The 13084-nt window shown below is 35.4% G+C and overlaps 1 protein-coding gene across 5 annotated transcripts in view; it reads left to right on the top strand.

The window, feature by feature from the left end:
* Nucleotides 1-13084, top strand: part of ATP8B4 (ATPase phospholipid transporting 8B4 (putative)) — a 315343-nt gene that overhangs the window by 252214 nt on the left and 50045 nt on the right. For all 5 annotated transcript variants that reach the window (XR_013395574.1, XM_077939397.1, XM_028850904.2 and 2 more), the window contains 3 exons: nt 2389-2553; nt 3508-3619; nt 5353-5458. Coding sequence is in view for 4 of the 5 variants with exons in the window: in XM_077939397.1 (XP_077795523.1) it covers nt 2389-2553; nt 3508-3619; nt 5353-5458 (383 nt within the window). In the remaining variant the exon portion in view is untranslated. The remainder of the gene's footprint in view (nt 1-2388; nt 2554-3507; nt 3620-5352; nt 5459-13084) is intronic.

Genomic DNA, 13084 nt, shown 5'->3' with positions numbered 1-13084 from the left:
AGGGTGATTTTTGGCACTTTTCTGTTAAATGCCAAAAAGTAAGGGAATGTGAATTAATATGAGCATTACTTGTTTTAAACCTGAGATTCACGTGTGTCTCTAATATTTGTCTGTGGTTCCATTTAAGGCCATCTGGTCAAAACTTGCATTTTCTCATTGGTTTCTTTCCTTTAAGACGTTATTGAGTATTCATGTTCTTTGTCAGACCCTATATTTAATACAAAACATTCCCTGAATCTTTAAAAAGCAAATAAACAAATAAAATAAAAAATCCTCTGCTTTACTTTAAATTTAAAAAATGATGGTTTAGTAATATTGGTTACAAACATAGCTATTGTTTTTGTCTTTCCAATAGAGAATTCTTGATTTTCTTTTAATCTTTTCCAGGAGGCCAGCATGGTCTTTAAAATTTTTTTTAATGAAAACAACACTGGAATCATAAGTATCTGACTTTTTGCCATTACTCAAACACCAAGGCCCTGGGTTTTCATATATTCTCCTTTGATACTAAACTATAGGAAGCCTAATTTGGTCTTTTTACATTTCTCTGCAAAATAATTTTTTTTCAGGTAATATAAATTTGACTTGCTCTTTGCTTCATTCACTTTGTTCATTTTGACTTCTAGATTCTGAGGTCCTAAATGTTTATTTAATTACTGATTTTGAATTGTTTAATGATAGGAAAAGACCTTAATCAAAGGCTCATTTAGGATTGAATTTGTGTTTCATGCACTAATTAAATAACTTAAATCATCTGTTTCCTTTTGTAATGTCATCTTATTGTTCATTCACTTTTGTGCAGAACAGAGAGGAAGGCAGTGGTAATGCCCAGTGGGGTTGCAAGTTAAAGGCAAAAAAGGGTTTGTGTGAATTAAGAGGACAAAAGATCATTACAAGACAGTAACTAGATTTTCAGATCAGTAGGGGATCCAGTGGTGGTCTTGAAAGGCAGGGCTTGCAAAATGTGATTCCAATATCCAAAGTGCTACCAATTGCCTACTAAATAAATTTGGATAATTTTTCTCAAGATATGTCTGGGGTAAACCATCTCATTGCAGTAGGCATTGACTTTTCTGTTTACCTAATTACAGTATGTCACGGTTTAACCTACGCCTGGTTATAAACCTATATGTGTACCATAAGCCAAAACACCGCAGAGGAGACATACTCAATGGCAATGCCCAAAGGAGCAGAAATGGCCATAAAAATGCTTTACTTGCAGTGTAGAGGCCCATAAAATGACCACTGGAAGCACAAGCGGAATGGGAGTTTTTGAGCATTTCCCCCAAAGCAATCTGCATATGTTTCTAGTTACCATGGCTGTGTGAGACACTTAGCAACTACCAGTCTCCTCTATTTCTTTTCCCCTACTGTTAGGATAAAGCACCAGAGGTGTTGTTTGAGATTGTCAGGATACAGGATAAAGGAAGAGTGTGGTTCCCCTATCAGTTTGACTAATTTAGTACTAAGTTCATAGAATATAGCTTCTAAAAATAACACTATTTTTTGCACTAAGCTGACTTGATGATGGTGTCTTTAAAATTGCAAACAATTTATTATTATTAAGATAAAACTTTAATATAGCAAAAAATAAAAAGTTCCACAGAGGAGTCTAGAATGAAAAGTGAAGGTCAGCCTCCGTATTTAGTCCTGCTTCCCAGAAGCAACCACTTATATTAGCTTTTCTTCCTTTCTCTCCCCTTTTGCCCTAGAAGTTATGGTTATAACCTTAAGTAATATGCTTAAACTTCTAATATCTGACTATTTAACATCTATTTATTTATTTATTATTTACTTTTAGCTTTTTATTATGAAAATTTTCAAGCATATACAAAAGTAGGATTCAGTTAGTTTTAGGCATAGCATATCACTAGGGGGAATGTGACAAGACTTTGGTGGGATGTCATGTTGTGGTTCCTGGAGAGAGCCTCCTGCCTTTGATTTGAGAACTATGGCTTCTCCAAGAGTCCTTTCCTCTTCACTGAAAGCTGAGGTCCATAAAACACACTGGGTCCGTCTCGTGGCCAGAAATGCTTCCTTCTGTAAAGGACAGATTGGAAACAAATATGTATTGCCATAAATGAGTATCTCAAGTCATGGGTGTCATTGATCACCTCTCAACTAGGATACTTCAGCGGGCTTTCAACTGTCTTTAGGGGGAAGTTTTGCTCCCCTGCATGTTTTAACCTCATAGAAATAAAACGGAAAATACATACATTATCTCCCATTTCTGAGGAGACTAAACAGTTGAGAGTAAGGATAGCCAAGCAGTGCTCTTAGGACAAAATGAATTTGAGTGGAACATTTCTTACCAATTATTTTTTGTTGTTGTTATTTCTGTGCTTATTGTTTCTTTGATGGTTCATGAGTCTATGTCATCTCTGGCAGGAATTTGCAGGGGAAGGCCTTCGGACCTTGGCCATTGCACACAGAGACCTGGATGACAAGTACTTTAAAGAGTGGCATAAGATGCTTGAAGATGCGAATGCTGCCACAGAAGAGAGGGATGAACGAATAGCTGGGTTGTATGAAGAAATTGAAAGAGATTTGATGGTATGAGTTTAGAAGCATGATGATTTGTGTTTACAGGAAAGATAATATGTGTTTAGAGATTTAGCATAGAAATAAGCCATTGGCTAAATCATCTTGCATACAGCAGATGTTTCTCTTTCAATTACTGAATCATGCTTTATAGGTTGGCTTTGAGTTTTCCACGTATGGTCCTAGAGAGCCTAGAACTGTATTTCTATTAGCAGTAGCTTAAGCAATTGGAAGCTTCCCAAGAGTAGAAGATAGTAGGCTCCCTATTCTTTGTCAACCTCTGATGTGTCCTTGATGTTATGGGATTTTTATTTTTCTCCTTTTTTTATGATCCACCTTTTGAGAGCAGAGAAATTTGCTGTGAAGAATGGGGCTACAGCTCTAAACCATCCTAGGCCATGAGATTCTGATGATATCTGTGCTATCCAGAGCATGGTCTATTCTAAAAACCACTCTTACCTGAAGCCCCAGTGGCCAGGAGAGTATGCTTTGTTCATCTTTCGATGAAAAATCGTGCAGGAACCCTCACTTTAGTTTATGGCATCTGCTTGTTTGTTAATGTAGAAGAATGACTAGACTTTTTGTGACCAGCTTCCTGACCATGGAATGAAGGCTGTTCTTTGGACCCCTCATTTGTTGATATAAGTGGGGAAGCAGCTGGGGAGTTCTTAAGTCCAAATGGCTTCTTACTGCTCACGCTAACATGTTATCTGAGCATATCCGCCCCTTCAGGTAAATAATAACTCCCAGGATCTCTGCTGTTAAGTTGGCTTGATTTGGGAGCTTCCTTTTGGAGTCCTTCCCAACCCACTTTCACACAAAATAGGTTGCCTGCTATATCAAAGTATCATAATTTCTGTCTTCAATTCATATTCTTTGGCTTCCAAACTCTGTGAGTGAAATCGTAGATGTTATAGATGTTGTTTGCATGCATTAACATAAGTTTTTCTCTGTTTTTCAATAAAGCTACTAGGTGCCACTGCTGTAGAAGATAAGTTACAAGAGGGTGTTATTGAAACGGTTACAAGTTTATCACTAGCCAATATTAAGATCTGGGTCCTAACAGGAGACAAACAAGGTAACTTGAAAATGGATGATGATGATATTTTGAAAATGGGGAGATGACTTATATCACAAAATTTTAATTAACCAGAAAGGTTAATTAATTATTCATCGTATCTTCCACATAGGAAAGACTTGAAATAGAGAAAAGAAAGTTAATGTATTACAAGAATCTATTTTAAAACAAACCAAACTAACAAAATGCCTTCCATAGTATAAGCTGGGATCAGCTGAGTTTCAGTCCAATTGCCTCTTGAATATAGTCATTATACCTAGAGGCAACAATGGTATTAAGAATGTTTAACAGTTGGTTTATATGAACACTGTCCCCAGTCAGGACAGATATTGGCACAGAACTGAAGCAGGATATTGGAGACCTTGGGTTACTCCTTTAGTTTCTTGATGGTGGGGAATTTGAAGGATCTTAGGGCAGGTGTCAGGGTGATGGGAACACTTTGAAGAAGCTCAGGGAAACAACTGTTTATCAACCATTTATATAAATATTTTGGTATTTTAATAAGGCTACTACGGCTGTAATAGTGCAACCTGGCTGAATTCCAGGACTATCTATACAAGGTACAGTGAGAATTCATTGACTTTCAGGCTTGACAGAATGCCAAATCATTAGTGAGTCATCATGTTCTACTACATTTCCTATGAAAGAAAAGGGGACCAACATGTTTTTGATCTACTGCTAGCAGTAATGATTAAAACAAAAATGATTTTATGCTTGGCTATTTGTAAACTGAAAATATTCAATTAACTGGCACACACCTGTGTTAAAATTCTATCTACTTATTAGGTATTTTTTTTTTACAGCATTAGGGGATTTGCAGATGTGATAAATCAGTTCTCTGCATCTTTATCCAAATCATTGGCCACAAAAAATAAACAGTAGAAAGTTGAGCACTTGGGTGTGTTACTAGATAGAAACTCTCTAGAGTTTGATTTCGGTCAGTTACAGCTGTTCTATTATTACAAATATCCATGAATTTACTATTATTTAGCTTTAATTTCTGTGGTTTATACAAGGTATATGCTGAGATTTTATCAATTACCTTCCTTAATTTGGGACAAAACTAATGATTCCACAGAATTAGCTACAGTCTAATTATTCTGTACTGTTAGAGACAATCAAATAACTCTATCAGATAGAAGGAGTTATCTGATTATCTTAGGTTCCATTTCTATAAAATTAGAGGAAGAATTACCCAACACCATATGATTCCCCAGTTCTCTAGGAGAACAGTGCTGGGTGGCTTTTGAGATGATAGTCAAATGCCAAACTTCCATATATTTAATGGGAAAATGGCAAGGTTGTGTTTGAGAGAACTATAAAAATTTTGTAAGACCATTGTTTTTTTCATTCAACTGAACATTTTGTGAGTTTTTTTCCTTCAAATTGTCTTCCATATCAGAATTAAATATTGGCTAAGTTTAGTAGTTTAGCTCTCCCAAGACAGTATTTGGACTTCTGGTCAAAGGTTTTATATTTGTACATATTATGTCACAAGATCTTAAGGTATTTTCATGAGTGCTAATTTGGGAATGAAAAGGTTTTTCTGAAAACTAGATGAGAAGGCTGCACATTTGTTGCTGTTGCTACTTGGGCATGGGTTTAGCAAGTAGTAAATTTGAGAGGGCCTGTAGGCTGTAAGAAAATACAGCTAAGCCCTCAAAACTTTCATTAAAAATGGACTTACATTATTAAGTAACATTTTAACTGAGTTGGGCTTTATTTTGTTTTAGAAACTGCCATCAACATCGGTTATGCCTGCAACATGCTGACTGATGACATGAATGATGTGTTTGTGATAGCAGGGAATAATGCTGTGGAAGTGAGAGAAGAACTCAGGTAGGTGTTGAAGGAAGGAGGAAAGGATGGAAGGACGAGAGGGAGGGAGGGAAAAAAGATCCAAGAATTGAGAAAGTGGAAAGTTATGCTGTAGTTTCCTGTGGTCTTAAATTAGTATAAAGTTCTTTGTACATGTTTCCTAAGCTGCTTCCATTCATTTTGGTGACAAACTGAGATAAAGTTGATGTCAGTAATGAATTATTGTCTTCAGGCCTCCAGCATTTCTCAAGTATTTTTAGAAAAGAATTTCAAATCAGCTATGTTGAGTTGTCCTTTAAAATTGTGCTTTGGTCAGTACCTGCTAACTCTTGCGTGGTGATGAGTGATCAGTATCATGAGATACTTGTTAAAAATACCAATTCCCTAGCTCCATTCTGACCTACGAATTAAGAATCAACAGGGAATGGGATTTGGGACTTTGCATTTAATAAACACCTAGATGAAGCTCATGAAGCTCACCTAGATCAGGTAAGTTTGGAAGACACAGCTGTCGTCGATGACATATAAAGATGGAATAGTCTTTCAGCATTAAAGAAAGTAGATATTTTGACATAGTCACTATTGAACCCAGATATATACTGTTCATGTGAAATAAAATACTGTGAAATTTGTGTCACTACTGCACAGTGTGAAAAATATATAAGTGCTGAAATTGGAGGTAACAGTGGACAGATATTAAAGTTTGAGAAATAATATTTCTTAAGATGTACCAATGTATTTCATTTCCTTATTTCTTGTTACTTCATTTGGAGAAGAACATTTAAAAATCTGCATAAATATTTTCCTAGAACTTTAAAAATATTGTTTTATAACAATTTTTGCTTCCTTGTTGCTTGTAGTAGCTTCTCTAAGCTCAACTCACTTAGAGACTGGCCAAGCAGAATGATGACAGAGACAAATTGCTTGTTGCTTGCTCCATTCTAGATGAGGAGCTAACCTTCCTTCAATATAATAGTAGAGCACTGTGGCTTCCCTAATATGTCTTGTCATTAAACTATTCTTCCTGAACTTTAAGAAAAGGAAGTCTTAAAAGTCAGCACTGCTAGTTGATGGTACTTGCACATGAATCTCCCAGCTTCTCTGTTTTACCTGCAGTTAAAAAAAAAAAAAAAAAAAAACAACCTGCTATATCATGCTGGTTAGAAACTATGACTAGACACTGCATATGTCTTTGCCAAATAAAAGTTGGGAAATTTAATTAGGTACTACTAATATAATTTAAATATTATTATTGATATCATTTTAATGATAGACCCCATAAAGTCAATTGGGGAAATAATAACTTATTTAATAATCAATTAAAATTTTAAAAGTAGATTCTTTACCTTTTGATTTTTGGGTTGACTCTTTTTAAATTGATATATATATATACATATTTTTGGGGCACATGTGATATTTTATTACATGGATAGAATGTATAATGTTCAAGTCAGTATATTTAGGATATCCATCACTTTGAGTCTTTATCATTTCTTTGTGTTGGGAAAGAAAGTCCTCTCTTCTGGCTAACTTGAAATATACAACAATGGTTGCTAACTATAGCCACCCTACTCTGCTGTTGAACTTTATAATTTATTCCTTCCATCTAACTATACGTTTGTACTAGTTAACCAGCCTCTCTTCATCCCCCCACTCTCACCCATACAACCTTCCTAGTGTCTGGTATCTATCATTCTACTCTCTGTGAGATCAACTTTTTTAGTTTTCACACAGGAGTGAGAACATGTGAAACTTGTCATTCTGTGCCTTATTTGACTTAACATGGAACCCATGGTTCCATTCATGTTGCTTAAAATGGTAGGATTTCATTCTTTTTTGATGGTTGAATAGTATTCCATTGTATGTGGATACACCACATTTTCTTTATTGATTCATCCATTGATGGACACTTGGGTTGATTTCATATATTTGATATTATGAGTAGTGCTACAGTAAACATGGGGTGCGGATATCCCTTTGATATAACAATTTCATTTCCTTTGAATAAATACCCAGTAGTGGGGTTGTTAGATCATATGGTAGTTCTATTTTTAGTTTTTGGAGAAATCTCCATAGTGTTTTCTCTAGTGGCTGTACCAATTTACATTCTCACCAACAAAGTGTAATAGCTCCCTTTACCAGCATCTGTTATTTATTTATTTATTTTTTAATAGTAGCTTTTCTAGTTGAAATAAAATCACATCTCACTGTGGTTTTGATTTGCATGTCTCGGATGATTAATGATGTTGAGCATTTTTTTCATAGATATGTTGGCTATTTGTGTGTCTTCTTTTGAGAAACATCTATTCATGTTCTTTGCTTTTTAATTGGGTTGTTTTCTTACTGTTGAATTGAGTTCCTTGTATATTCTGGATATTAGTCCCTTGTTGGATGAATAGTTTACAAATACTTCCTTCCTTTTAGCAGACTGTCTCTTCAGTGTGTTGATTGTTTCCTTTGCGGTGCAGAAGCTTTTTTATTTCATGTAGTCTCACTTGTTTATGTTTTTGTTGCCTGTGCTTTTGAGGTCTTAGCCATAAAATCATTGCCTAGAGACCAGTGTCTGGAAGTTGTTTTCCCTATGTTATCTTCTAGTAGTTATATCATTTGGGGGATTATATGTAAGTCTTTAATTCATATTGAGTTAATTTTTGTATATGGTGAGAGATAGGGGTCCAGTTTCATTCTTCTGCATATGGATATTCAATTTTCCCATCACTGCTTATTGAAGAGGATGTCCATTCCCTAGTGTGTGTACTTGGTGTCTTTGTCAAAAATCCAATGACTGTAAATGTTTGGATTTATTTCTGGGTTCTGTATTCTGTTCCATTGGCCTATGTGTCTGTTTTATACCAATACCGTGCTGTTTTGGTTACTTTAGTTTTGTAATATATTTTGTAGTCAGATAGTGTGATGCCTCTAGCTTTGTTCTTTTTGGTCAGGATTGCTTTGGCTATTTGGGCTCTTTTTTGGTTCCATATGAATGTTAGGATTTTTTTTCCGTTTCTGTGAAAAATAACATTGATATTTAGATAGAAATTGCATTGGGTAGTGTGATCATTTTAACAATATGAATTATTTCAATCTATGAGCATAGAATATATTTTCATTTGTTCGTGCCCTCTCCAATTTCTTTCACTGGTGTTTTGTAGTTTTCCTTGTGGAGGTTTTTCACCTCCTGGGTTAAATTTATCATTAAGTATTTTTTTTTTTTTTTAAAGCTATTGTAAATGGGATTGCTTTCTTGATTTCTTTCTCAGGTACTTCATTATTGATGTATAGAAACACTACGGATTTTGTATCCTAAAACTTTACTGAATTTGGTTATCAGTTCTAAGAGTTTTTGGTGGAATCATTTGATTTTTTTCTGAATGTGAGATCATGTTGCTTGCAAACAGGAACAATTTGACTTCTGTGTTTTAATTTGGATGGCTTTGATTTTTTTCTCTTGCCTGATTGCTCTGGCTAGGGCTTTCAGTTATGATGAATCAGAGTATAAAAGTGAGCATCCTTGTCTTGTTCTAGTGCTTAGAAAAAAGAGTTTCAACTCTTCCTCGTTCAGTATGATGTTAGCTTTGTGTGTCATATATAGATTTTATTATGTTGAGTTGTGTTCCATCTACACCTAGTTTGTTGAGAGTTTTTATCATGAAGGGATGTTGAATTTTATCAAATGCTTTTTCTGCATTGATTGAGATAACTATATGGTTTTTGTCCTTCATTTTGTTGACGTGATGTATCATGTTTATTACATATGTTGAACCATGCTTGCATTCCTGAGATAAATTTCACTTGATCGTGGTATATTATATTTTTGATCTGTTGTAGGATTTTTTTTTTTAGTTTTTTGAGACAGGGTCTTGCTCTGTCACCCGGCTTTCAGTGCAGTGGTGCAATCATAGCTCACTGCAGCCTCAGCCTCTTGGGTTCAAGTGATCCTCCCACTTCAGTGTCCTGAGTAGCGGGGACTACAGGTATAAGCCACCACCACACTTGACTAATTTTGTATTTTTTGTAGAGATAGAGTTTTGCCATGTTTCCTAGGTTGGTCTCATATTCCTGGGCTCAAATGATCTGCCTGCCTTGGCTCCCCACAGGAGGATCATTTGAGCCCAGGAGTTTGAGACTAGCCTGGGAAACACAGCAAAACAAGGCATGGAGCCACCACACCCAAGCCTGCTGTTGGACTTAGTTTGTTAGTTTTTAGTTGAGGATATTTATGTCTATGTTCATCAGGGATATTGACCTGTAGTTTTCTTTTTTTGTTGTGTTCTTCTCTGATTTTGGTATCAGGGTAATGCTGGCCTTGTAGAACAAGTTAGAGAGAATTCCCTTCTCTTCAGTTTTTTGGGATACTTAAGGATAACTTATATTAGTTCTTCTTTACACGTTTGGTAGAATCTGGTAGTGAAGTCATCCAATTCTGGCTTTTTCTTTGTTGGGAGACTTTTTATTGCAGATTCAATCTCATTACTGGCTTTTGGTATGTTCAGATTTTCTGTTTCTTCCTGATTCAATCTTAGAAGGTTGCATGTGTCCAGAAATTTATCCATTTCCTCTAGGTTTTCCTGTTAGTTAGCATGTAGTTGTTCTTAAAATCTTGATCTTATATATTTCTGTGGCATAAGTTGTAATGTCTTCATTTTCATTCCTGATTTTGTTTTTTGGATCCTGTCTCTTTTTTTCTTTGTTAGTCTAGCTGAAAGTTTATTAACTTTGTTCATCTTTTCAAAAAAAAAATAAAAAATAAAAAAACAAGTTTTCATTTCATTGATCCTTTGTATTTTTTAGCCTATTTTATTTACGTGTGCTCTGATCTTTATTATCTTTTACCTTCTACCAATTTTGGGTTTTGTTCTTGCTTTTCAGGTTCTTTCAGTCATTTCATTATATTGCTTATTTAAAATCTTTTTACTTTTTTGATGTAGGCATTTATTGCTGTAAAGTTCTCTGTTAGCAGTGCTTTTGCTGTATCCCATAGGTTTTGGTGCGTTTTGTTTCCATTTTCATATGTTTGAGGAAATCTTTTCATTTTCATCTTACTTTCTTCATTGGCCCAGTATTCATTCAGGAATATGTTTAATTTTCATGTAGCATATTGTTTCTAAGTTCCTCTTGGTATTGATTTCTAGTTTCATTCCATTGTGGTCTGAGAAGATACTTGATATGACTTCAATTTTCAAAAATTTGTTGAGACTCATATTCAGGCCTAACTTATGGCCTATACTAGAGAACGTTCCATGTGCTGGTGAAAAGAATGTGTAGTCTGCAACTGTTGGATAAAATGTCCTGTGGATGTCTGTTCAGTCCATTTGATCTAAAGTCCAGTTTAAATCTAATGTTCTTCATTGATTATCTGTCTAAATGATTTATTTGATGCTGAGAATGTACTGTTGAAGTCCCTTATTATTATTGTATTGGAGTCTACTTCTCCCTTTAGATCTAGTGATATTTGCTTTATATATCTGGGTGCTTCAGTGTTGGGTGCATATATATTTAGAATTGTAATATCCTCTTATGGTAATATCTTCTTACTGAACTGATCCCTTTATCATTATAAAATGATCTTTTGGGCTGTTTTTACTATTTTTGGCTTAAAGTATCTTGTGCCTGATAAAAGTATAGCTATTCCTGCTTGCTTTTGGTTTCTGTTTGTGAGGAACATCTTTTCCTATACCTTTACTTTCAATCTATAGGTGTCTTCACAGGTTAAGAAGTTTCTTGTAGGCAGCATGTAGATCACATTTTTATAGATCCAGATCCAGGCCATCTGGATCACATTTTTAAAAAACCCATTCAGCCACTCTATATGTTTCAAGTGGAAAATTTAATTCATTTCCATTGAAAGTTGCTATTGGGCCGGGCGCGGTGGCTCAAGCCTGTAATCCCAGCACTTTGGGAGGCCGAGACGGGCGGATCACAAGGTCAGGAGATCGAGACCATCCTGGCTAACATGGTGAAACCCCGTCTCTACTAAAAATACAAAAAACTAGCCGGGCGAGGTGGCGGGCGCCTGTAGTCCCAGCTACTCGGGAGGCTGAGGCAGGAGAATGGCGTAAACCCGGGAGGCGGAGCTTGCAGTGAGCTGAGATCCGGCCACTGCACTCCAGCCTGGGCGACAGAGCGAGACTCCGTCTCAAAAAAAAAAAAAAAAGAAAGTTGCTATTGATATGTGAGGTTTTGTTCCTGTCACATTGTTAATTGTTTTCTGGATGTTGTATATATCTTCTGTTCCTTTCTTTTTTATTATATACTTTTGTGTCAGTAGTTTTCTTTAGTTGTAACTATGAGTCCTTTCTCTTCCTCATTTGTGTGTTTGCTTTACCAGTGAGTTTTGCACTTTTATGTGTTATTTGTAATAGTAGATATTGCCCTTTTGCTTCCAGGTTTAGGATTCCCTCAACTATTTCTTGTAGGGCTTTTCTAGTAGTGTTGAATTCCCTTAGTTTTTGCTTGTCTGGGCAAGACTTTATTTCTCCAAAGAGGGTAATTTTATTTCTCTACAATAAAGTAACCTTATTTAGAAATAACTTTATTTCTCCAAAAAGGATAACTTTTAAGGGTATAGTACTTCTTGACTTCCAGATATTGTCTTTCAGCACTTTAAATGTATTGTCCTATTATCCTCTGGCTTGTAAGGTTTTTACTGATAAGTCCATGGTAAGTCTGATGGCAACTCCTTTATAGGTGACTAGATGCTTTTCTCTTGCTATTTTTAGAATTTTCTTGTTGTCATTGACTTTAGACAGTTGACTATAATGTGTCAGAGAGAAGACCTTTTTGCATTGTACTCGTTTGGGGATTGCTGGGCCTCCTGTATTTCAATGTCTACATCTCTTGCTAGAGTTGGGAAGATTTTATCTATTATTTCATCAATAGGCTTTTGAATACTTTCGTTCTCTCTTCACCTTTGGGAATGCTGATAATTCAGATATGTGGTTGCTTTGTGTTGTCTCACATGTCATGTAGGCTTTGTCTACTTTTGCTGATTCTTTTGTTTTACTTTTGTTTGACTGGGTTATTTCAAGAGACTTGTCTTCAAGTTCTGAAATTCTCTCTTCTGCTTGATCTAGTCTATTGCTGAAGCTCTCAAATATAATTTTTATTTCATTCAATGAATTCTTCAGTTGCAGGATTTCTGTCTGGTTCTTCGTTGTGATATCTACCTTTTTGGTAAATTTCTCAATCATATCCTGAATTGTTTTTCTCATTTCTTTGTATTGTTTATCTTTGTTCCCTTGTAAATCACTAAACTTCTATCATATCATTATTTTGAATTATTTTTATGGGAATTTCATAAATTTCCTATTCATTGGAATCTGTTACTGGAGAATTATGGTGTTGCTTTGGATTATATTTCCTTGCTTTTTCATGTTTCTTGTGTCCTTAAGTTGCTATCTGCACATCTGGTGTAATAGTCACTTCTTCCAATTTCGTGGATTTACTTTGATAGAAGAGGACTTCCTCAATATGCATCTATGGTATTTGTTGGGTAGGGCACTTTGGCTTTGATTCTGGATGTGTGCAGTAGTATAGTCTCCATATAATTTATTTGGCTTTTTTTTTTGTAAACAAAGCCAGTGGTGTCTGTGACTTCCTCAGTGGCTTAGGGTATGGCTGTTAATGGAGGCTATAGTGAAGTTGTAT

This window comes from Macaca mulatta, chromosome 7, assembly GCF_049350105.2.
Source record: "Macaca mulatta isolate MMU2019108-1 chromosome 7, T2T-MMU8v2.0, whole genome shotgun sequence".
In the NCBI taxonomy this organism is placed as follows: Eukaryota; Metazoa; Chordata; class Mammalia; order Primates; family Cercopithecidae; genus Macaca; species Macaca mulatta.
This window is presented reverse-complemented; position numbering and strand designations above follow the sequence as displayed.